Genomic DNA, 23,031 nt, shown 5'->3' on the forward strand with positions numbered 1-23,031 from the left:
AAAAAAAATCATAGTGCATTCTGGGTAATGTTTTGCAGCTTGACTTAATTTTAGTCATCTGTTTTAATTACCTATTTATAAAAATGCTTTTGCATTTTTAGACATTATTTAATACTTTGGAAGAAGCACCTCATTTGAAATAAATAAATAAATTGTACATATTTTAAATAGTCCATGTAAAAGACCTTAAAGGTAATTAATGTAGGTCTCTTAAGTAAGACAAAAGTGATCTTTCTGAATCTGATGAAGTGATTTGTTTATATAACTTCCCACTTCTGCTGAATCCTTCAGAGTCTAATAACTTTTTTTTTTAACATGGTTTGGCAATTTGTGCCTAGCTACAAAACCCTTCTTCAAAAAGAAGCGGTTTAATAACCAGTTTTCTTAAAATTACTTTGAGGAAAGAAGACTGTATAGGGGGTTGGTGTTTTGTTTTATTTTTATTCTGGTGTAATCATTCTTTGATAAATTGTGTAATCATTGACTTAGTAGAAAAAATATTATTGAACTCCTGGGTTGCAATGACCATAAAAAGTGTATTTTCATATAGAGTTGAGATCTGTGAATAAATTATGAAAGAAATAGCTTATATGCTGGTCCAAGTCAATATGGGCCCAATTCATTTTGTGTTTAGTGCTTAATCTGTATGTATCACCTAAAAAAAAAAAAAGGAAGAGAGAAAAGGGAAGTGGGGGTGTGTGATAGGAAGCCTACTGTGCCTAACGCTGGAGTCCAAAAAAAAAAAATCTGTCCTTGGCAAAATAAGGAACCAAGATCAATATATATAGCTTTTCATTTTTGAAAAGGATTTGGTAGCATCTGTGTGACATTTTTAAAGCTCAGTCTCAGCTTCCCTGGATGTCCCGTTTTTTTCTTACGCTCTTACTAGGGACTGATATGATGTTGCTATATATCTGAAGGTCCCTGTTTCTACCACACCACCCCCGTTCACTTGTTAGTTTTATTATACTATATCTTGCTTTGCTATAGGGCTGCTGAACAGATTTCTTAAGCAGCTTTTTGCAAGGTTAAAAGAATGCAGCCTGGTAACAAGTGTGTCATTTTAAATATATACCTTCTAGTAAATAAGGAGAAGCCTGGCAATCAATCCCTTTTAGTGTGTTATATGTTTCACCTGACAACTAAACCTTCTATTGATTAGCCATTACTTTGTTAGATAATCCTATGTCATTGACTCCATTGTAAAAAATTAAACTCTTTAAAATGTTTTACCCTAGCAGCAGTGTGAAAATTGAAAACTTGTTCAGAATTACAGCCTGCTTTCACAAAGAAGGTAGTTTTCAGCAAGGCATCTTACTGGTTTATGCTTATGTATTTTATATGCAATATAAAAACGTATTAAAGTACTCCAACACAAAACTCTATGCTTCTGGTTCAGCAATGAAGCTACCTTTACAAATGTTGCATGGGGACAGAACCCATCTTGTCTGCAGCTATTGTATTCACTACCTTGAATTCAGCTGAAAGGAGCCTTAAAACAGTAAAACATTGACTATTTTAGCTTTTTTTATGCCATAGTGGTCAAAGTACTATGACAAGTTTTAGCTTACTAATCTGTTACTTACTTCACAGATGAGCTACACATAGACCCGTTTTACAGATTTTTAAAAAAGCCTACATCCTTAGCTTCTGCTTACAATCTGGCAACTCTCTCAGACCTTGAATGGGTTTCCTGAATCTGTGTAATGTTCTCCTGAATAAGTTATACATTGTGTGTATGTGGGTGTGGGTGTGCGTTTGCGCACACATGCACACACCACTCATGGGGCTTGGGCAGTCAGGGCCTGGGCACTGTCCCTAAACTTCTGTTTTCAAAGCTAGTGACCATCTACCATTTGAGTCACAGCTCTACTTCTGGCTTGTGGTTTTGTTTGGGTTTGGTTTGGTTTTGGTCGTGGAACTTGAACTCTGGGCTTGGGCACTGTCCCTCAGCTCTTCAGCTCAAGGCTAGTGCTCTACCACTTGAGCCACAGCTCTGCTTCCTGTTTTCTGGTGGTTGATTAGAGATCAGTCTTTTGGACTTTCTTGCTGGGGCTGACTTTGACCCACAATCCTCAGATCTCAGCCTCCTGATTACTGATGTGAACCATTGACACTGGGCTATTTTTTTTTTTTTTGAGAGGTCAGATTTTGGAGTCTTTCTTGGAGCAGTAGTGGTCTGCAGACAGCCAATTATTACAAAGACCTGCAGCCCCAAACAGAGTTTGTACCAAGCTTTTAAAGACAACAGCCCACAGCCACATGTTTGGTGGAGACCAAGCCTCATCAAAGCATTATACATAAATATAGCACAAGGAGCAAGGCTGCCCTGGGGCTAAACAACACAGTATCTACATATTGGTCTTTAATTGAAGATAAGAGTCTCACATACTTTCCTGCCCAGGCTGGCTTCAAACCACGTGATTTTAGATCTCAGCTTCCTTAGTAGCTAGGATTGCAGATGTGAGCCACAAGTGCCCATGTTATACTTTTTTTTTTTGGGGGGGGTCCGGTCGTGGGGCCTGAACTCTGGGCTTGGGTGCTGTCCTTCAGCTCTTCAGCTCAAGACTAGCACTGTACCACTTGAGCCACAGCACCACTTCTGGCTTTTTTCTTTTTGCTTATGTGGTGCTGAGGAATCGAACCCAGGGCCTCATGCATGCAAGGCAAGCACTCTACCACTGAGCCACCTTCCCAGCCCCCCCCCATGTTATACTTTTTTGTTTTAGAATATAATTTTATCATTATTAAGGGGTTTCATAAGTCAAAATGATGAGTACGATACTTTTTGGACAGTGTCACCCTTTCCTTTACTTTTGCCTTCCTGGACCTGCCACAAGTTGTATAGTTTGGGATTATTTGTGCATCCTTTTTTATTTTTTTCCACATGTCAAATACTATGACTCTCCATCTGTTCATTCTTCCTCCCTCCATTTCAGTTCTTTCCACCCCCCCCAGTCTAAACAAACAAACAAACAAAAAACTCACCAACCCAAAAGCAAAAACAAACATACTACCATCACAGCAACAACAAAACTCACGTCTCCATTTCCTACACTTCTTTTGCCCCTAAAATGTTAGCTGCATATACTTTTTATGTTTTATTTAAAAAATAAAAGAATCGGGGCTGGGAAGGTGGCTCAGTGGTAGAGCACTTGCCTTGCATGCTCAAGGCCCTGGGTTCGATTCCTCAGCACCACATAAGAAAAAAAGCCGGAAGTGGCACTGTGGCTCAAGTGGTAGAGTGCTAGCCTTGGGCTGAAGAGCTGAGGGACAGCACCTAAGCCCAGAGTTCAGGCCCCACGACCGGAACAAAAATAAATAAATAAAAATAAAAGAATCATATAAAAGAAGTTTGGCTACCTCAACATGATCAATATGTACATCATTTTCTTTACCTAAGAATGTTAATTGTTAATTGAAGAAAAGAGTCAGAGCCTGAGCTGGCTTCAAACTGTGATTCTTAAATCTCAGCCTCCCTGAGTAGCTAGGATTATAGTCCTAAAATACCAATTCCTTGCTAAACTTAATATTTTAACAATATTGAGTCTTTTTGATGGTAAATAGTATGTCTTCATTTATTTTATTTTATTATTTATTTATTTTGGGTCCAGTCGTGAGGCCTGAACTCTGGGCCTGGGTGCTGTCCCTTAGCTCTTCAGCTCAAGGCTAGCATTCTACCACATGAGCCACAGTGCCACTTCTGGCTTTTTTCTTTGTGCTTATGTGGTGCTGAGGAATCAAACCCAGGGCCTCATGCATGCAAAGCAAACACTCTAACACTGAGCCACCTTCCCAGCCCTAAAACAATTTTTTTTCATTATTTAGAGAATACTTTATTCGTTTCTGTAATCAAACCCACGTAGATAAGACCTTACATATTTAATACAGTGTGTTTACCCCTGTACAAATGGGAAAAAATTAAGTTTAACATTTCTAGACCAATATGGCTATTAATTTCTGTACAATGCCAACTCAACACAGTAAACTGGGATACTTTTTCTTTTTCTTTTTTTTTTTTTGGGGGGGGGTCCGGTTGTGGGGCCTGAACTCTGGGCCTGGGCACTGTCCCTCAGCTCAAGGCTAGTGCTCTACCACTTGAGCCACAGCGCCACTTCCAGCTTTTTCTGCTTATGTGGTGCTGAGGAATCGAACCCAGGGCCTTATGTATGCAGGGTAAACACTACCACTGAGCCACCTTCCCAGCCCCTATTTTTGGTTTTTTAAAGGCTTTCCTAAGCAGTTTCCTAAACGGTGTTTGCTTGTACAAAAATTCGTTTAATATATTTCTCACTTCATTCTCTTGTTACTAAAATGTAGAAACACAGTTACTTTTTTTTACTGTTGGCATCAGTTCCTGACATTTATGGGTAAAGACAGTTTTACTACTTTTTAAAAACTTATTTGTTTTTTGTCTCTTTTTCTTGATTTATTTTAATGACTTTGACCTCCAATATAATGTTAAATTGGTATAGTAAGAAAATACATTCACCTCGTCCCCATTTTTAGAGGGACAGTACTATATCAGCATTTATTGCAGTGTTACGTTACTATCTTATTGGTCTGATGCTGGCTCTGGACAAAAATAGGGGGTTTGAATTAGGGTTAGCCCGGATGCTAGCAAGAGAGAGACACACACACACCACTATATACAGCCACAGCCTTTTCAGTTCAGAAATAGACTATATGCACACATTTAACTGGTTTTTCTTAAATGTTCCCTTATAATTGATTTGAGAAAATCTGAAAGACAGTATGGCACAGGGGCTGAGAATGTGGCTTAGTGGTAAGTGCTTGCCTAACATGCATGAAGCCCTGGGTTCGATTCCTCAGTACCACATAAACAGAAAAAGCCAGAAGTGGCACTGTGGCTCAAGTGGTAGAGAGCTAACCTTGAGCAAAAAGCTCAGGGACAGTGCCTAGGCCCTGAGTTCAAGCCCCAGGACTGGCAAAAAAAAAAAAGGATGGCATAAATAATCCCAAACTGTACACACATATAACAATTAAATTGAGATGGGTTTCACAAATAATTAAAGCAGAAAATGCCTCATGCCTCCACTAGTGGAGTATCAGCCTAGCAAACCCAAGGCCCTGAGTTTAAACTCTACTAGGTTTTTGTTTTTAAGCCAGCTATGGTGGCTCATGCCTGTAATCCCAGCTACTTAAGAGGCAGAAATTAGAAGGATCACAGTTCCAGGCCAGTTCTGACCCCAATATCAGCCAGTAAATAAAGCTGGTGGTATGTACCTGTTATCCCAACTATGTGGGAGAATTAAACAGGATTGCAGACAAGGCCAGACTGAGCAAAAGCAATGGTCTATATGAAAAATAACTAAAACATTAAAAAAAAATCTGTAGGCATACCTCAAGTGGTAGAGCATCTACCTACAGGTTCCAAGTCCTGAGTGCAAACCCCAGTTCTTCCAAGAAACAAACCAGAAAATCAGATTGTTTCAAGTGTGCTAATGAGAACCTTGTTAGCTAGCTTCTGTATATGTTCTCTCGCTCTCAGTCTTGTATATGCACATGTACACCAGTACTGATGCTTAGGCCTTTGTACTTTTTCCTTAGCTTATTTGCTCAAGGTTGGTTGCTCTAGCACTTGAGTCATATATCTGTCTTCCATTTTTCATTGTTGATGGTAAAAAGCTTGCCATTATTTGTAACTAGCTATTTTCTTTGGATGTTTTCAGAGTTTTGTGCTTGCTACTGGTTTTCAGCTTTCTTTTTTTTCTTGTCAGTCGTGGGGCTTGAACTCTGGGCTTGGGCGCTGTCCTTGTGCTCTTCAGCTCAAGGCAAGCACTCTACCGATTGAGCCACAGTGCTACTTCCGGTTTTCTAGTGGTTTATTGGAGATAAGAGTCTCATGGACTTTCCTGCCCAGGCTGGCTTTGAACTGCGATCCTTAGATCTCAGCCTCCTGAGTAGCTCGGATTACAGGGGAGAGCCACCAGTGCCCGGCAGGTTTTCAGCATTTTGATGGTATTTGGACTAGGAATTTTCTATAATCTATCTGCTTTGGGATTTCTGGTTTGGGAAATAATTTGGTCACTTTTTTTTTTTTTTTAAACATTGTGGGCTTGAACTCCAGGCCTGGGCAGGATCCCTGAGCTCTTCTGCTCTAGGCTCTCTAGCACTCTACCACTTTGAGCCACAGCACCACTTCCTGCTCTCTGTTTTTTTGTTTTTAATATATATATGTTTTTTAATTGTGAAAATACTGTACAGAGGTGTTACAATCACATGGGCAAGGTAATGGGTACATTTCTTACCAAGCATTGTGGCTCCTCTGTTGTTTTTCCGCTCCCATCCCTTCTCTCCCATCTCCACAACTACATTGGAGATAGGAGTCTAATGGACTTTATTGCCTGGGTTAGCTTTGAACTGGGATCCTTAGATCTCAGCCTTCTGAATAGCTAAGATTACAGGCGTGAGCCACCAACGGCCAAGCCCATTTGACTCTTCCAATCTGCTTTCCAAGCCCATCTATGAAATTTAAAATTTTAGACAACATACTTTTTGTTGTTGTTGTTTTTGTTGGTTGTGAGACTGTCCCTGAGCTCCTTTGCTCAAGTCTAGCTCTTTACCACTTTAGCTACAGTGCCACTTCCAGTTTTTGAGTGGTTAATTGGAGATGAGTCTCATGGGGACTTTTCTGCCTGATCTGGCTTTGAACTGTGGTCCTCATATCTCAGCCTCCTGAGTAGCTAGGATTATAGGCGTGAGCACTGGCGCCCAGCATCGATGTACTTTTTATGACACTAGAAGTCAAACTTGGCTTTGTACATGCTATATAAACACTCTTTGAGTAGGACTGTGCTCATATCTATACTTCTGAATTCTACATTTCTCTTTAGTTCATTTTATGTTTGATCTTTCTTTGTCTGTCTTTCTTTTTTCCTCCTTTTCCTTCTTTCTTTCTTTCTTTCCTTCTTTCCTTCTTTCTTCTTTGTGCCTGCCATTGGATCTGAGCTTTAGCTCTACAACTTGAGTCACAATGCCACTTCAGGCTTTTTTCTGTTTATGTGGTACTGAGGAATCGAACCTAGGGCTTCATACATGCTAGGCAAGCACTCTACCATTGAGCCACCAATGAAATATTCTCATTTGTTTCCTTACTATGATTCTTTTTTGGGGGAGGGGGGAGGGTCCGGGCCTGGGCGCTGTCCCTCAGCATTTCAGCTCAAGGCTAGTGCTCTACCACTTGAGCCACAGTGCCACTTCCAGCTTTTTTCTTTTTGCTTGTGTGGTGCTGAGGAATCGAACTCAGGGCCTCATGCATGCAAGGCAAGCACTCTACCACTGAGCCACCTTCCCAGCCCACTATGATTCTTATTTAAGTTATTGCATTGAAGATATTTATTATTGCCTTTTAAGTGCAATTTTTCATAGGTAGGTCATCGTCATTCATTTTTCTCTTGACTATGATGGTCTTGTCTGCTTGACAAGTCTAGTAACTTTATTTTATAGTGATGAATGATACATTGAAAAACCTCAGTTCTTTTATCTTCTGAAAAACCTCAGTTCTTTTATCTTCATCTCATTAAATTACTAACCAATTACTGTTCTTGAAGAGAATTAGTGTTACATTTGATAATGTTGGAAGTGTTTTGGTTTTGCCCACATTTCCAAGTTATCCTTTGTCCTAAGACATTCTCTTTACCTTCAGCCAGAGGTTGAAGCTAGTTTCAATGGAAATCTTGAGATGCTTATTACATCTCTCTAATTTGGCAGGAATCAAATTCTGAACTTTTGTCTGCATTCATGGGCAGCAGCTGGAGTCTCGGCTTAAGTCCTTCATCTCCCAGCTGTTGCTTTCCATTTGAATTCTTGGAGTTCCTCCCTTGATTTTTGTTGTTTGTGGGTTAGCCATGCTTTTGAGGAGCATTTGTATGTATTTTCTGAGACTTCCTTCTTTTCTTGTGATTCTCTAGGCTTTTTTTCCATTGTCAGCAACTGTGGCAATCTTGAACTGTAGCTTTGATATTTCAAGCCATGGACTGCAGCTTTCACTTTGAATTTTACTCATCTTGTACCAAATGCACTAACTAGTGAATGCTTTCAGGGGAAAGCACATAAACTCACATCTTATCCAATGTAGTTCCTTTTCAGGATCAGTCTCCTCCCATCACTTCCTTCCTAAACTCAGTTTTTAATACCCATTACATGATTTAAAAATATTTTTCTATATCATTGTAAGAACTTGAATGACCTCTTTGGCTTAAAGTTTTATTCAGTAAACACTGGATACTTCATAAGTGCATTTTTGCGGGGGGGGGATCCGGTCGTGGGGCCTGAACTCTGGGCCTGGGCGCTATCCCTCAGCTCTTCAGCTCTAGCGCTCTACCACTTGAGTCACAGCGCCTCTTCCAGGTTTTTTCTTTTTGCTTATGTGGTGCTGAGGAATCGAACCCAGGACCTCAGGCAGGCAAGGCAAGCGCTCTACCACTGAGCCAACTTCTCAGCCCCCATAAGTGCATTTTTAAAAACAGTGTTTTATTAAAAATATTTATGTTTTGTACCTATATACAGTAAGTGTTTATGTTACAAAAAAAATACTGAACTTTGAGCCCAGAGTTTATCTGTACCAGTAGTCCCTATGTTCTACTTTAATTTCAAATACTCTGTTTTTCATGTATGTTGAAATAATTTGAACTTGAATGATAAGAGGATAAAAAGTTTAAGTGGAGCCAGTTGCCAGTGGCTCATGCCTGTAATCATAGCTATTCAGGAGCTGAGATCTGAGGACTGGGTTCAAAGCCAGCCCAGGCACCAAAGCTTATGAGATCCTATCTCCAATTAACTATAAACAACAACAACAAAAAACAGCTGTTGAACTGTGGCTCAAGTGGTAGAGCACTATCCTTGAACAAAAGAGCTAGGGACCAGCACCCAGGTCTAGTGTTGAAGCCTCAGGACTGGCACTAAAAGTAAACATTTTTTTTAAGTTAGTGGATAAATGTTTTGAAATCTAAATTATTTGAAAGGAAAACTTGCTGGGCGTAGGTGGCTCATACCTAGAATCCTAGCTACTCAGGAGGCTGAGATCTGAGGATTGTTACTACATACCCAAGCAGGAAAGTCCATGAGACGTTCATCTGCAATAAACTACCAAAAAGCTGGAAGCAGAACTGTGGCCAAGTGGTAGGGTGCTAATCTTGAGCAAAAGAAGCTCAGGGACAAGTGTCTAGGACCTGAGTTCAAGCCCTAGAACCTGCACAAAAAATTAAAGGAAAAATAAAGCTGGACAGTTGGAGCTCATGCCTGTAATCCTAGCTACTCAGGAGACTGAGATCTGAGGACCCCTGTTTGAAGCCAGCTTGGGCAGAAAGTCCATGCTATTGAGGTCTTTTTTCTCTGAAAGTAGAGCTGTGGCTCAAGTGTTGAGAGCACTAGCCTTGAGCAAAAGAAGTTCAGAGATAGTGCCTAGGCCCTGATTTTTCAAGCCCTAAGCCCGGGAACAAAAAAATGGAGGGGAAGGTGGAACCTAAGGGATGCATTAGAGCACATGTCTAAAAAGCATAAGGCCATCATTAAAAAAAAAAAAAAAACAGGGCTGGGAAGTTGGCTCAGTGGTAGAGTGCTTGCCTCGCATGCATGAGGCCCTGGGTTTGATTCCTCAGCACCACATAAGCAGAAAAAAGCCGGAAGTGGCGCTGTGGCTCAAGTGGTAAAGCGCTAGCTGAAGAGCTGAGGGACAGCGCCCAGGCCCAGAGTTCAGCCCACATGACCGGATCAAAAAAAACAAAAACAAAAAACTTAAAAGGAAAACTAAGTTTACAGTACCCATTGGGGGCTATGTCACTCCACTAATATTTACCCTTTTTTCCTTTCTCATATATTTTTTTTGCCAGACCTGGGGCTTGAACTATGGGCCTGGGCATGCTGTCCCTGGCTAGGGTGCTACCTACCACTTGAGCCACAGCAACACTTACAGCTTTTTCTGTGCTTAATTGGAGAGAAGAGTCTCACAATTTTCCTGTCCAGGCAGACTCAAGCTGCGATCCTCAGATCTCAGCCTCCTAAGTAGCTAGAATTACATCATGAACCAAGGGCACCTGCCTTATATATTTTTTATTTAATTTATGTTTATTTCTTTATTTATTTATGGCCAGTCCTAGGGTTTGAACTCAGGGTTTAGTAACTGTCCCTGAGCTTCTTTTGCTCAAGGCTAGCACTCTTATCAGTTGATCCACAGCACCACTTCTGGCTCTTTCTGTTTATGTGGTACTGAGGAATCCAACCCAGAGCTTCATGCATGCTAGGCAAGGACTCTTACCATGAAGCCACATTCATTCCCAGTCTTAATTTAGTTTTGTTTAATTGTTATATTTTGGTTCAGGGGCATAAACTCACGGCCCCTGGGAACTGTCTCTGGGGTCGCGCGTGTGTGTGTGTGTGTGTGTGTGTGTGTGTGTGTGTGTGTGTTTTCCAGTCATGATATTCAGATCTCAGACTCCAGAGTAGCTAGGATTATAGGTATAAGCCACTGGTGCCTAGCCTAGTTTGGTTTAATTTTGTCTTGGAGTTGGCCTGCCTTGAACTTACAAGCTCAAAGCAATTCTCTGGCATCAGTCTTATTCCGAGAATAAATGAAAAACTATTTTTGTTTTTGTATATCTATTTTTCCAAAGAATAAAAGTTGGCCATAAAACCAAATTCTTTAAACTTTTTGTCCATATTGATACAAGTAAACAAATGAATAAATAAATAAGAGTGAAAGATGTCTCCCTCCCTTCCCTCCCTCCCTCCCTCCCTTCCTTCCTTTCTTCTTCCCTTCTTTCCTCCCCTCCTTCCTTGCTTCCTTTATTTATTTATTTTTTTTTGCCAGTCTAGGCTTGAACTCTAGGCCTGGGCACTGTCCCTGAGCTTCTTTTGCTCAAGGCTAGACCTCTACCACTTGAGCACCACTTGGCACCCCTTCTGGCTTTTTCTGAGTAGTTTATTGGGGATAAGAGTCTCATGGACTTTCCTGCCCGGGCTGGCTTCAAACCACTATCTTCCCTGAGTAACTAGGATTACAGGTGTGAACCACCAGCACCTGGCACAACTCTTTCTTATAGAGGGAGCCTAATATAGAAGGAAAAAGAAGTCTAAAAAGGAGCTGGGAAGGTGGCTTAGTGGTAGAGTATTTGCTTTGCATTCATGAGGCCCTGGATTTGATTCCTCAGCACCACATAAAAAAAAAAGTTTACAAAAAAGTATATTGTTAGAGTACAACAGTATAAGGATTACAGTAGGCAAGACCAATTAATGGTACACTGGAACAAGCAGGCAAAGGGTGAAATAGAAATAGAGTATTTTAATAATCCCAAAGTATTTTCTTTGATATATGTATAGTAACAGAAATATAATAACTTAAAAGAATTTTGGCAGACATAACCCTAGCCAGGTCATCAGGTTAATATCACCAGAAATACTTACCACAATATCTTGAGGTACATTACCACTATAATAGACTGTAGATTGTTAATCTACACTACATTTATTAGTACTTTCCCAGTGTCAGTAATGAAAGACAAATTGTTGTCCTAGGTATAAGGAAAATAAGGAGATGTGACAAATGCAGTGTGGTATCCTGAATTAGATTTTGAACAAAAATTGGCTTAAGTGTTAGAACTGGTAAACCTTGAAGAAGGTCTGTATTTTATATTAGTGCCAAGTTAATTTCTTAGGTCCTTTCCTCTCCTCCCCTCCCCTCCCCTCCCCTATTCTCTCTTCTCTCTCTCCTCTTCCAGTCTTGGGAATTGAGCTTCTTTTACTCGTCTAGCACTCTACCATTTGAGCCACAGCCCCATTTCTCGATTTTTATGGGTAGTTTATTGAAGATAAGAGTCTCACGGACGTTTCTTGCCTGGATTAGCCTCAAACCTTGATCCTCAGATCTCAGTCTTCTGAGTAGCTAGGATTATAGGCATGAGTCACATTTGCCAGTGCAGCTCTCGATTTTTTTATATATCTTTTGTGCAAAAAAAAAAATTCAAAGATTAAACTGGGCACTGGTGAATTACATCTGTAATATCTTAGCTGCTTGTAAGTGTGAGACCTGGGAGGGTCTTGATTCAAAGCCAGTCTGATCAGTCTCAAGTGGTAGACTACTGGTTGTGAATAAGAGAGCTGAGGAAGCGCTTGAGGCCCTGAATTCAATCCCTAGACCTGTCACATATACACAAAAAAATTCAAAGCTTAATATATTTGTATTGAGATTCTTTAAAATATTTTGTGATTGGTTTAGAATTTTTTGCTTCTTTTTTTTTTCCTTCTAGGAACGTATTGTGTTTTTACTTAGGATTGTCTTAGACCTTGATTCTTTTACCTACATTCCCAACATAACTTGGATTATAAGTACATACCACCACGTATAGTTTATTTGTTGAGGTATTTGTTGAGATGGAGATCTCACTGACTAAATCTTTGACTAGGTTGGTCTTGAATTGATCTCAGGTATCTGCTTCCTTAGTAGCTAAGACAATAGGCATGTACAACCACACCCTTTTGTCTTGAACATTTTAAATCTGTTCTAAATGAATACTCTCTTCCTTTTTTTTTTCTTTTTGGTCTTTTTTTTTTTCCTTTAGTGCTGAAGATCAAACCATCCTTTCAGGTCTCAGTGTTTTTGGTTTTGTTTTGTCATTTGTGGGGTTTGAACTCTGGGCCTAGACACTGTCCCTCATCTCTTCAGCTCAAGGCTAGCCTTCTACCACTTGAGCCACAGCGCCACTTCCAGTTGTCTGGTGGTTAATTGAGATGAAAGTCTCACGGACTTTTGTTTCTGGGCTGGATTTTCAGACCTCAGCCTCCTGAGTAGCTAGGATTACAGGTATGAGCCATTAGAGCCTGGCTTGATGTTTTTTGTTTTGTTTTGTTTTAAAGGAAAAGGAACAAAAATAAACATCTCAGAACAGTAATCGCTATTTTAAATAAACCTAAGTTCCTAATACTTGGATTTAAAAGACTCTTCATAACCACTTTCCATATATACAATGAAATAGGAAGTCCACATACTTCCTCATGGGAACCATGAGGAAACCATTAGGTTTTCTAAATGTCTTTGACAACCCTCCTTTTGCCTTGTCCTTCAACTCCTATCAATCTGGAATTTATAAATAGGATATATTGTGTATTGCTTTTGAAAACTAGAGCAGAATTTGACCATTGACTATACCAATATTTCAATATCCAGAAAAAAAATCTGAATAAAAAAATTATCCTTACAGACTTACAACAGCTGTGCCAGACTCTGCATAAACCAGGAAACAGTATGCCTAGCAAGCACTGCTATGAAGACTGAAAATTGTGTGGCCAAAGTAAGTAATATTATTCAAAAATGCATATTATACATCAAAATATTTGTGTCTATACTGCTTCCCTATTGCTATTAAAGACTACTATGTAAGATTATATATTTAAGAAAAGAATAAAAAGACTTTCTTTTGGTCTTGGGGCTTGAACTCTGGGCCTGGGCGCTATCCCTGAGCTCTTCAGCTCAAGGCTAGCACTCTACCACTTGAACCATAGCGCCAATTCCAGTTTTCTAGTGTTTTATTAGAGGTAAGATTTCCACGAACTTTCTTGCCTGGCCAGGCTTTGAACTGTGATCCTCAAATCTCAGCCTCCTGAGTAAAGACATCATTTTATACAGAGCACAAGTTGTACTTTCTATCATTTCATTCCTAACAGAATCATTTGTGTACTCTTGTCCTACTTTAAACAGATTCATTTTTATTGTTTGACACTAGTTATAGATTATCACCGGTAAGATCTATATGAGAATGTACAACTGCTTTTGTAAGTTTTTTCATGTTTTTAAAATACAAGTAAGAATGTCAAATACAAGTATAGAGGATATCATTGCAAGAAATGTGAAATACACTACAGAAAAATTGTTAGGTCACTAGTTTATTGAGTGGCTAATGTTAAGAAATAATGCCTTTAGTGTTCTTGATCTGAGTGGACAAGTGTGTTTGGTGCTGCATATGTGCTGCCTGTTCATGTGTAAACATGTTATATCTCTATCGTAAATGTAAAAATAATGTTCAGTATTAGAGATCAGGAGCTTTTGCTTTCATCTAGTAATCAAATCTGGAACGTTGAAATTTAAGTATCAGCTGTTTTTGTTATCTCGAGTAATGTTTAATATGGGGTATGCTTCTAGACTTTTACTTCACTAATCTGAAAAAATAATGACTTTATTACCATTTAAGAATTTTTCACCATTACAACTTTTCTAACATTTTAATTTATTCTGTTGGCTCATACACACAGCCACATACTTACTCTTAGTGTTTGAGCCAAAACTGGTGTCATATTGTTTCCACCTTTTGCTACAAAATCTAAGGGCAACAGTGTTAGTGCTTTTGGGCTGTTGTAGCAAAAATACCATAAATTTAGATGGTTTATGAACAACAGTGATTTATTTCTTATAGTTTTAAATGCTGGCAAGTCCAAGATCAAAGTCCAGGACATTTGCTGTCTAGTTGAGGGCTCACTGTGCTTCATAAATAGCACCTTTCTTCTATAGTTTCTCATGATGGGAGGGACCAACCATGCTCTGAGATTTCATTTCATTTTATTTTGTTGGTTGCTAGCTAGTCAGTTAATTTGTTTCTTTGCTTTAAGAATACCAGTTTGGGGCTGGGAAGGTGGCTCAGCGGTAGAGCGTTTGCCTTGCATGTATGAGGCCCTGGGTTCGATTCCTCGGCACCACATAAGCAAAAAAGAAAAAACCGGAAGTGGCGCAGTGGCTCAAGCGGTAGAGCGCTAGCCTTGAGCTGAAGAGCTGAGGGACAGCGTCCAGGCCCAGAGTTCAAGCCCTACGACCGGACCCAAAAAAAAAAAAAAAAAAGAATACCAGTTTTATTTCTGAATTCTTTGAGCTTGTAGATTCTTTGGGGGTAAAGAACAAACATTCCGACCATATGAACCATAGTAATTTTATTATTTGTATCTTGTTTCTTACAATATGCTATAGTCTTTGCTTATTCATTAACTGGGAATATTGTCATACACTAAATAATCATTGTAATGATTTATATAAGAAATACCAGAATTGGTTTACAAGTACAGTTACAAAAGATAAAATTCATCAGTTGTGTCTTAATTTGCTACAAAATGTATTAATGTAAGTTACATGTTTCTTTTTTCAATCAAGATTAGCATTTGCTAATTGACCTTATTTTATATTTAGCATTTGTGTGGAGAGAGAGGTGTGACTATTTGGGACTTTTAAAAACTATTGTTTCAGGCTGGGAATGTGGCTTAGTGGCAGAGTGCTTGTCTAGCATGCATGAAGTCCTGGGTTTAATTCCTCAGTATCACATTAAACAGAAAAAGCCAGAAGGGGCGCTGTGGCTCAAGTAGTGGAGTGCTAGCCTTGAGCGAAAGAAACTCAGGGACAGTGCCCAGGCCAAGTTCAAGCCCCATGACTGGCAAATAAATTAATAAGTAAATACTATTGTTTTTCCCTTTTCGGGCCTTAATGTTCTCACTTTGTGCACCAACCAGTGACTTCTGGCTCAACAAGGTAAAATTTTAACATGAATGCTAATCCAGGGACAGGGTGACAATTTTAATGAATGTCATTGAGAGCTGGCCAAATGAGCATCTGTTCCTTTTGTTTTTCCTGTTTTTTATAAGCTAGTATCTAAGTTACATAGTTTTGTTGGTGTGTCTGTTTGATGTGGAGTGGGTTTGTTTTTCTTCTCCCACTCTGTACTATGGTGGTACATAGTCAGAAATCTTTGGCATCTGGCACAGCAGTGTAATTCCTTCCATGCTCTTTGGTGAGGAAATAAGTTTGCTCATTGCTGCTCATCAGTGTTTCACTTGTTCCCAAACAATGGTCTTCTCTTCCTATTCTGGTGTATTTTAACATTAGTCTGATATTAATTTCCTTCCTTTATCCTGTAAATACTCTGTAGTCCTGGAATTAGTCCTATAATTCCCATTTGGAACACAGCTAACTTCCAGGTTCCTTTTATTGGCCCATATTTTGTCTTCCAGTTCATTGTTTCCAATTTGAGCCAAATAATCCATTGATCCATAGCAAATAAAAATACATAGCTGAAGCCAGGCATCAGTGGCTCATAGGTGAAATCCTAGCTACTCAGAAGGCTGAGATCTGAGGATTATGATTCAAAGCTAGCCTTGTCTAGAAAGTCCTTGGAATTTTTATTTCCATTTAACCACCAAAAAACCCTAACACTTGAGCTGTGGCTTCTATTAGAGTACTAGCCTTGAACAAAAAAAAGCTCAGGGATAGCTTTCTTCTCCTCCTCCTTTATATGTGCACTATATCTGTCTCATAATTCCATACTGTTTCTTTTGGGTTCATTTATTGCATGACCTTTGAAAAGAGATCATTATTTTGGTAGGTCTGCAAGTTTTTCCCTATGTCCTATTCTATACCTTGAGCCCTTAACAGTTTCATCTGCAACATTGATATGATTGCAGTGGTTTTTCTATCAAACTTGATATAACAGCAATTATTGTTGATTCTGATTGTGCTCCAGAGTGGTCTGGCTGTTCAGTTCTCTCCACATAAGAACATTATAACATGGTGATGGCAAATCATTTTGTTCCTATGAAGTTCAGATTCTGATCAGAGTAATTTTGGTTTGAATTGAGATCTTAATTACAGTTCAAAACCTTTTTATTGAATATTGCTTATGTGAATTTTAGATTTTTAATATCAGTTATTCTCTTAAAAGCAAAAATGTTATCTTCAGATCCCTTTAGTATTAATATAACTCCTTTGCCAGATATCTAAGTCTTACAATAGCTTTACAAAAGGATACCTTGTTAGAATATGAGCAAACGCAAGCTGTAAGATACTCTAAATTGACAGTAATCTGCTGAATCTCCAAAGTAAAGAAAGAGTCCTAAAAAAAGATTTAGAAATAAAAATGGGGAGGGGGTATTTTATCAGTATAATTTAATATAGGTAATAATTGGTAGCATTGGAATGTTATTTATATTTTTTGAAAGCCTCTTCTAATTATAGCTCAGTAGTTTATGAGATTTGTGTTCGTAACAGGATGAGCTCTATATTTATTGTAGCTTTAAATGGATAGTCATTATTGACTGTCAACTTAGTCTTTAAAATCCATAATTACATTGTACCTAATTGTCAACCTTCGTGATGTTTTTTAATTAGGAAAGAAAACTAACTGGAAAACTGAAAAACTCTGTTCTTTTTTTATATTATTTTTATTGATTTTATTTAATTACTACTAAAATTTTTGGTTTTAGGCTTTTCGGTAATTTACATTTACAAACATCCCTACAAGTCCCTACATTTAAACTGAATTATTTGAATATATCTATCTCAGTACCTGACCTAGATAGGAGTAGTTCTTTTTATGCTTGGAAATAAACTCAGTCAGTTGTCCTGTGTAGATGTTCTGTTTTGTTGTTGTTTCTTGCTATTGTTTTTTACTTGAGACTAATAATCTACTTCAAACTGACTGAGACAGAAAAATGTGATGTTCCTTTTCACTCACTCCAGATTTTGATAGAAGACTTGTTTTATTTATTTCCAAAATTATATCCGCAGGAAACAAGCTGTTTAAATTCAGATTATGCTGAAGCAAAATGGTCCTGGTATGAGAAGCAACGTGCTGTTTTACGAGCACAGAGTCCCTTTTCTCATAACTGATTGATAGTAAATATTTTCCTGAAGAATTATTGCCAACCATGAACAGTGCAACTGTTTCACTTTTTTTTCCCTGCTACTTGCTGTACCAGCCATTGTCGGTAATTAAGATCTACAATTCACAATGCAGACGTTTGCACTTCCTCTGGGTCTGCGCTATTTATAAGGCATTTCAGCTGTTCAGAGTTTCTTTTGAGTTTTAGACTACATGTTAACAGGCTTCTTTAATAGACCTTTCCACAAGTAGTGTGTCAGCTGGTCTGTTCAAAGTTGCCTCTGTTCAGGTGTACATATTTGCTTCGTGGGATATATAGTGAGATTTAACCGTATCATTAAGGCTGATGTAAATTGGGAAATCTAGAGTGTAACATGTTATGTGTTAGGCTTATCACTGTTTCAAGAAGCCAGGAATTATTTTCAGAAGTAAATTTTTTTTCTCTCATCTTTAAATGAAAGAAACTGTTATTATGGATTTAAATGTGCTAATAGTTCAGAAGTTTTGAGAAATGTATAGCAAGTTGACTTTGTCTAGGTTACTTTTTATGTTTTGTTTGTTTTGGTCCGCATGGGGCTTGAACTTCAGGGTCTGGCCGCTGTCCCTGAGCTCTTCAGTTCAAGGCAAAGAGCTCTATCAGTTGAGCCACAGCTTCCTGTTTTCTGGTGGTTGATTGGAGATAAGAGTCTCTTGGACTTTCTTGCTGGGGCTTTGACCCACGATCCTCAGATCTCAGCCTCCTGAGTAGCTAGGATTACAGGCATGAGCCACCAGTGCCCAGCTAGGTCACTTTGAATTATTAAGACTAGATCCATCTGTCAGGTTAAGGATGTATAAATACATTTTCTTGTAGAAGTGTGTGGTATTTAAGAATACAGACATATGAAATCCAAAAATGGATCAGAGAATTGACTGTATTTGTTGTGTAATCAGTCCAGATTCTAGCCCTGAATCTTTATAAATGCCTTAGAATTAGAGGTCTACTTGCTATTGATACTCATTGTTGAAAACATAAAAGAAACAAGAAACTGAAAGTTGTACACAAAATGTATTAAAAACTTGGCATTGATGGTACACATTGCCCAGTAGCATCTTCTAGCAGACCAGAACTGTACAGAAAAGGAGGGTGTAAGTTTTAGTGCAGGCTGTTGATTTACCTTAATATAGACACAACTTTTTTATGGACCAGTCCTGGGGTTTAAACTCGCAGCCCTGAGATACTTTTGCTAGCACTCTACCAGTTGAGCCACAGATCCACTTCTGGCTTTTGGTAGTTTAAGGACTTTCTTGCTTGGGATGGCTTGGAACCTTGCTCCTCAGCTCTTCAGCCTCCTGAGTAGCTAGGATTACAGGCATGAGCCATTGGCACCCAGATAGACACAACTTTTGATGAAGACATTCCAAGATAATTTTGTTTGATAAAACCTAAGGTTTTGTAGTTATTTTGAACTACAAAGAGTTTTTGTAAACTCTTTCTTAATGAACTCTTTCTGAACCTTTTTTGTTCTGGTTTAGCAGCAGCCGTTCAACTACTGAGAACCACTGATCTGACTGAGGCACTTCAAGATTCTAGAACCTATTCACATTTTCTATCTAGCCAGGGAGCTAATAAGATTGAGTTTGTCTTTGTGGATTGATCTAGATTAGCATGAGATGAGCCCAGTCAGTGTCTTCCTCGGCAAAAAAAAAAAAAAAAGGAAAGGTTGGGGCAACAGGGGTGAAAGAAGAAAGTTCATCAAGAATGACTGCAGTATTGCCTGCTGATGCATGTCGGATCACCCGCACAGAGAGATCACATGGTTTCTCCAAAAGTCAAACGATCAATTCGCCTCGTTTTGGCTCTGTACTTAATGCACAAACAGTGCGATCTGCGGGGCTGTAATTGCATTGTTAGGGCCAAGGAACAAGCCTGTGCCTTTTCAGCAGACAGCTGGCAGGGAGAGAGGCATGTTGTTAGGAAAGAGAGAGGCAAGGCAAATAAAATTACTGCTAACGCTCAGAGATCGGCAGGAGTCCTACTTGCCTAATCTTACCGGTGGGAGCAAGCGGCTGTTGTAATCCAATTATAGCAGCATAAGCAATTTGTTAGACACTCCGCATAATGTAACAATTTCCCAATAAACTCTGACTTGTAATAACGTCGGCAAGAGTCCGCATAAATCTGCCCGAATGGTGGGGGCTGGAGCGTTCGGCTGGGGGCTTGTAATTGGCGCCATCAGCACGTTTTGCGGAGTGCAGTATGGTGCAGTCTTTTAGTGCAGGAATTTTAAGGAGAAAAGCATTGCACATGTTTCTTAGAAAAAGAAAAGTGGCCATTAAAAGGGAAGCAGCAAGAAGGGCATACTCTTTTGCCTTCACATTACCTAGAAATCTTAAGTGTAGAAAGAAAACAGAAGGAAGCTATGTTCCCTTCTAATGAAGAGGGGAGATTCGGGGGAAGTGTGTGGATTAAATTCCTTTATTTAAAAGACATCAGTTCTATTATTTATACCCTCCTTTCTGGCTCCCCAAAATGTTGTTCAGGCAGCATTTAGCTAACATTTTTACAAAATGTTCTGAGCCACTCAAGCCTAGAAAAGCCAGGTTTAAATCGATGGCTTCGGAAGTTTAACATTTTCTTTGTAATAGGAAAATGTATTTTTCTTCATGCCTTGGATGGCAAACCTTTTAAACATAGTATCTCACTGGATACTAACCTGCTTTGTAGAGTTCTGCCTTGTGCTCTAAGAAACCATTACTTGTTACAAGGTTTTAAGCACAGCTTGTTTGCTTAGCCTGCTTTACTGTGCTGTTTTCTAATTCAAAATATATATTGTGAATATCTGTGACTCAAGTATTACAAATATTGTTAAAAACTTAATATTGTATAAGGAGAAAATTTTAATCTAAAACTCTGATCATTATAAAATAATTTTGATTCCTTGCCAACATTTGTTTTGTGAAATCCTCTATAGCACAGATTAGAGCTACCATTATTTATTGGTTGGCATTAATAGTCATGGAATTGGGTGTCTTATTTATACAAGGTATAGGAGGTGAAGAAGAGTGCTTACAGATTTGAGCTTGTAGACAGATTTTTCATGCTGCTGAACATGTATTAAATGTTGCCTACTTTCTTATGTCAGTTCAACCTTTCCTTGCTGTATAATTTGTGTCAAACCATACTTCTAAAATAAAAACAGGATTCTTCAAAATATCCTGTTGCTATGGGTATTATCATAATAAATATTTACTTTCACTATAAACATTTCCTTCTACTGGAGCTAGTGCTGCCTTGTTGGAGTGGAGCTACATCAATAAACTGCAGTGCCTCTAATAAAGCCACTCAGTGTCTGGGTTTAACTAATGGATGATTTTCATGACTTTGACAGTGAGCTGTGTGCGTTATTTTCTCCTGATATTGTAAAAATAATGAGAGCAAATTAGAACAATCAGTTTACACAGATAGCTCCTGATTGGAGGCGATGGGCAATATGGCAGCAGGTAATCCATCTTCAGGCTGCTGTCACATTAACTTCAGCAGTGTGAAAAGATCAGGTGGGGTAAGCAGGGATCCTGCCCAATCGGAACACTGAAATTAATGAGAAGAGCATTGTGCTGTGATCAACCTTTTAATTAGCAAGACTGGAAATGGAGGACATGATAAAGGCAATACCACAGCTGCACAGTGCCAGGCACAGTTTCTGAAAGGAAAAAGAAAAGCTATGGGTTTCATGTTGCCTTTTTCCTGCAGTGTTTAGGCATTTCATTTGCACCCTACAGCGTCTTTACAAACGTTAAGAAATATTACCTGTTTGTCAAAATAATGACACAAATGTGGTTGATTAATAATCTATGGACTGTCATTCTATCATGAATCATTTAGGATTTTGATTACTAGTGGGTTTTGGGGGGGCATTATACTTTGGGGTTTACATTTTGATTTTTATAAAGTCAGGAATTAAATTTTGTAAAGTTCTACTTTGTCAAATCTTTCTCCCTCCTCCACCCCCCAATTATCTTTCCAATGTAGAGTTTTTCTAGCAAGTAACATGAAGGTTTTCTGGTTTGGAAGACTTCTGTTACTTTGAGTTATTTAAAAGAGGAATACAATTTGTGTAGCAATGGAATATTTAAATTGTGTCCCTTATTCTGTGTATTAGGAAATATACTGTTTTTTATTTTTTTTAATTTCCTATGCTATTGACTTCTCAGTGTTGGTGCTGTGTTATTTCAATTCATCTAATTGAGAATTGAATATCAATCAAGTGTGTTTATAAAAGGGAAAAATCTATTCATTTAAAGGCAGAATCATCCATTTAAAGTGCAGTTATGCTAAAATTGCAACCTTGTTAATCATCTTTATAATAGAAAAGTGGTAGCCAGATGCTGGTGGCTTATACCTGTAATCTTAGCTATTCTGGAGGCTGAGATCTGAGAATCATGGTTCCAAGCCAGCCCAGGCAGGAAAGTCTGTGAGACTCTTATCTCCAACAAACTACTTAGAAAAAGCCAGAAGTGGCTTTTTGAGCCAGCAGCTCAAGGGGTAGAGCATTAGCTTTGAGCAAAAGAAGCTCAGGAACAGTGCTCAGGCCCTGAGTTCAAGCCCCAGGATTGGGGGAAAAAAGAAAAAATGATATAAAGTGATAGAAGATATTGATGAATAACTTTTTAAAACCAAATCAGTGCATGTTTTTGACATCGTTTTGGGAAAGAATGTGATGCCATCAGCACTCACAGTATTTAATTTTATTTTGCCAGTTCTGGAGCTTGAACTCAGGGCTTGGGAGCTGTCCCTGAATTTCTTGGCTGGTACTCTTATCACATGAGCCACAGCATCACTTCCAGCTTTTTCTGTTTATGTGGTACTGAAGGATCAAACCCAGGGATTCATTGCATGGCAGTCAAGCACTCTACCACCAAGCTGTATTCCCAGCCCCACTCACAGTATTTTAATCTTTATAAAATAGATCTTTGACATCTCCATGTAGTTCTAAGGAAAACACAATAGAGGGAAAACCCTCATCGTTCTGAATACATAGAGTTCAGCATTGTACTTTCTCCCGTAATGCCATCCAATTTCCACTAAAAATATGCTGCCTTTCAATAAATTTTAAATTTTCATTTTGTCACATATATGCCCCTTTTGTCCTAGGAGGAGTACTATAATATTTACTTTGATTTGAGGGCACCATTTTCTTTTGGGGAGGCATTTTTTGTTTGCTTTTTCTTTTTTCTTTTTTTTGTCCGCCATGGGGCTTGAACTCTGGGCCTGGGCGCTGTCCCTCAGCTCTTCAGCTCAAGGCGAGCGTTCTACCAATTGAGCTACAGCGCCACTTCCGGTTTTCTGGTGGTTTATTGGAGATAGGAGTCTCACGGTCGGTCTCTCCTGCCCGGGCTGGCT

The 23,031-nt window shown here is 38.9% G+C and overlaps 1 protein-coding gene across 1 annotated transcript in view; it reads left to right on the forward strand.

The window, feature by feature from the left end:
• Positions 1–23,031, forward strand: part of Btrc (beta-transducin repeat containing E3 ubiquitin protein ligase) — a 165,268-nt gene that overhangs the window by 83,705 nt on the left and 58,532 nt on the right. The window contains exon 5 of the mRNA XM_013017590.1: positions 13,218–13,307. Coding sequence (XP_012873044.1) covers positions 13,218–13,307 — 90 coding nt within the window. The remainder of the gene's footprint in view (positions 1–13,217; positions 13,308–23,031) is intronic.

This window comes from Dipodomys ordii, unplaced genomic scaffold, assembly GCF_000151885.1.
Source record: "Dipodomys ordii isolate 6190 unplaced genomic scaffold, Dord_2.0 Scaffold36, whole genome shotgun sequence".
NCBI lineage: Eukaryota > Metazoa > Chordata > Mammalia > Rodentia > Heteromyidae > Dipodomys > Dipodomys ordii.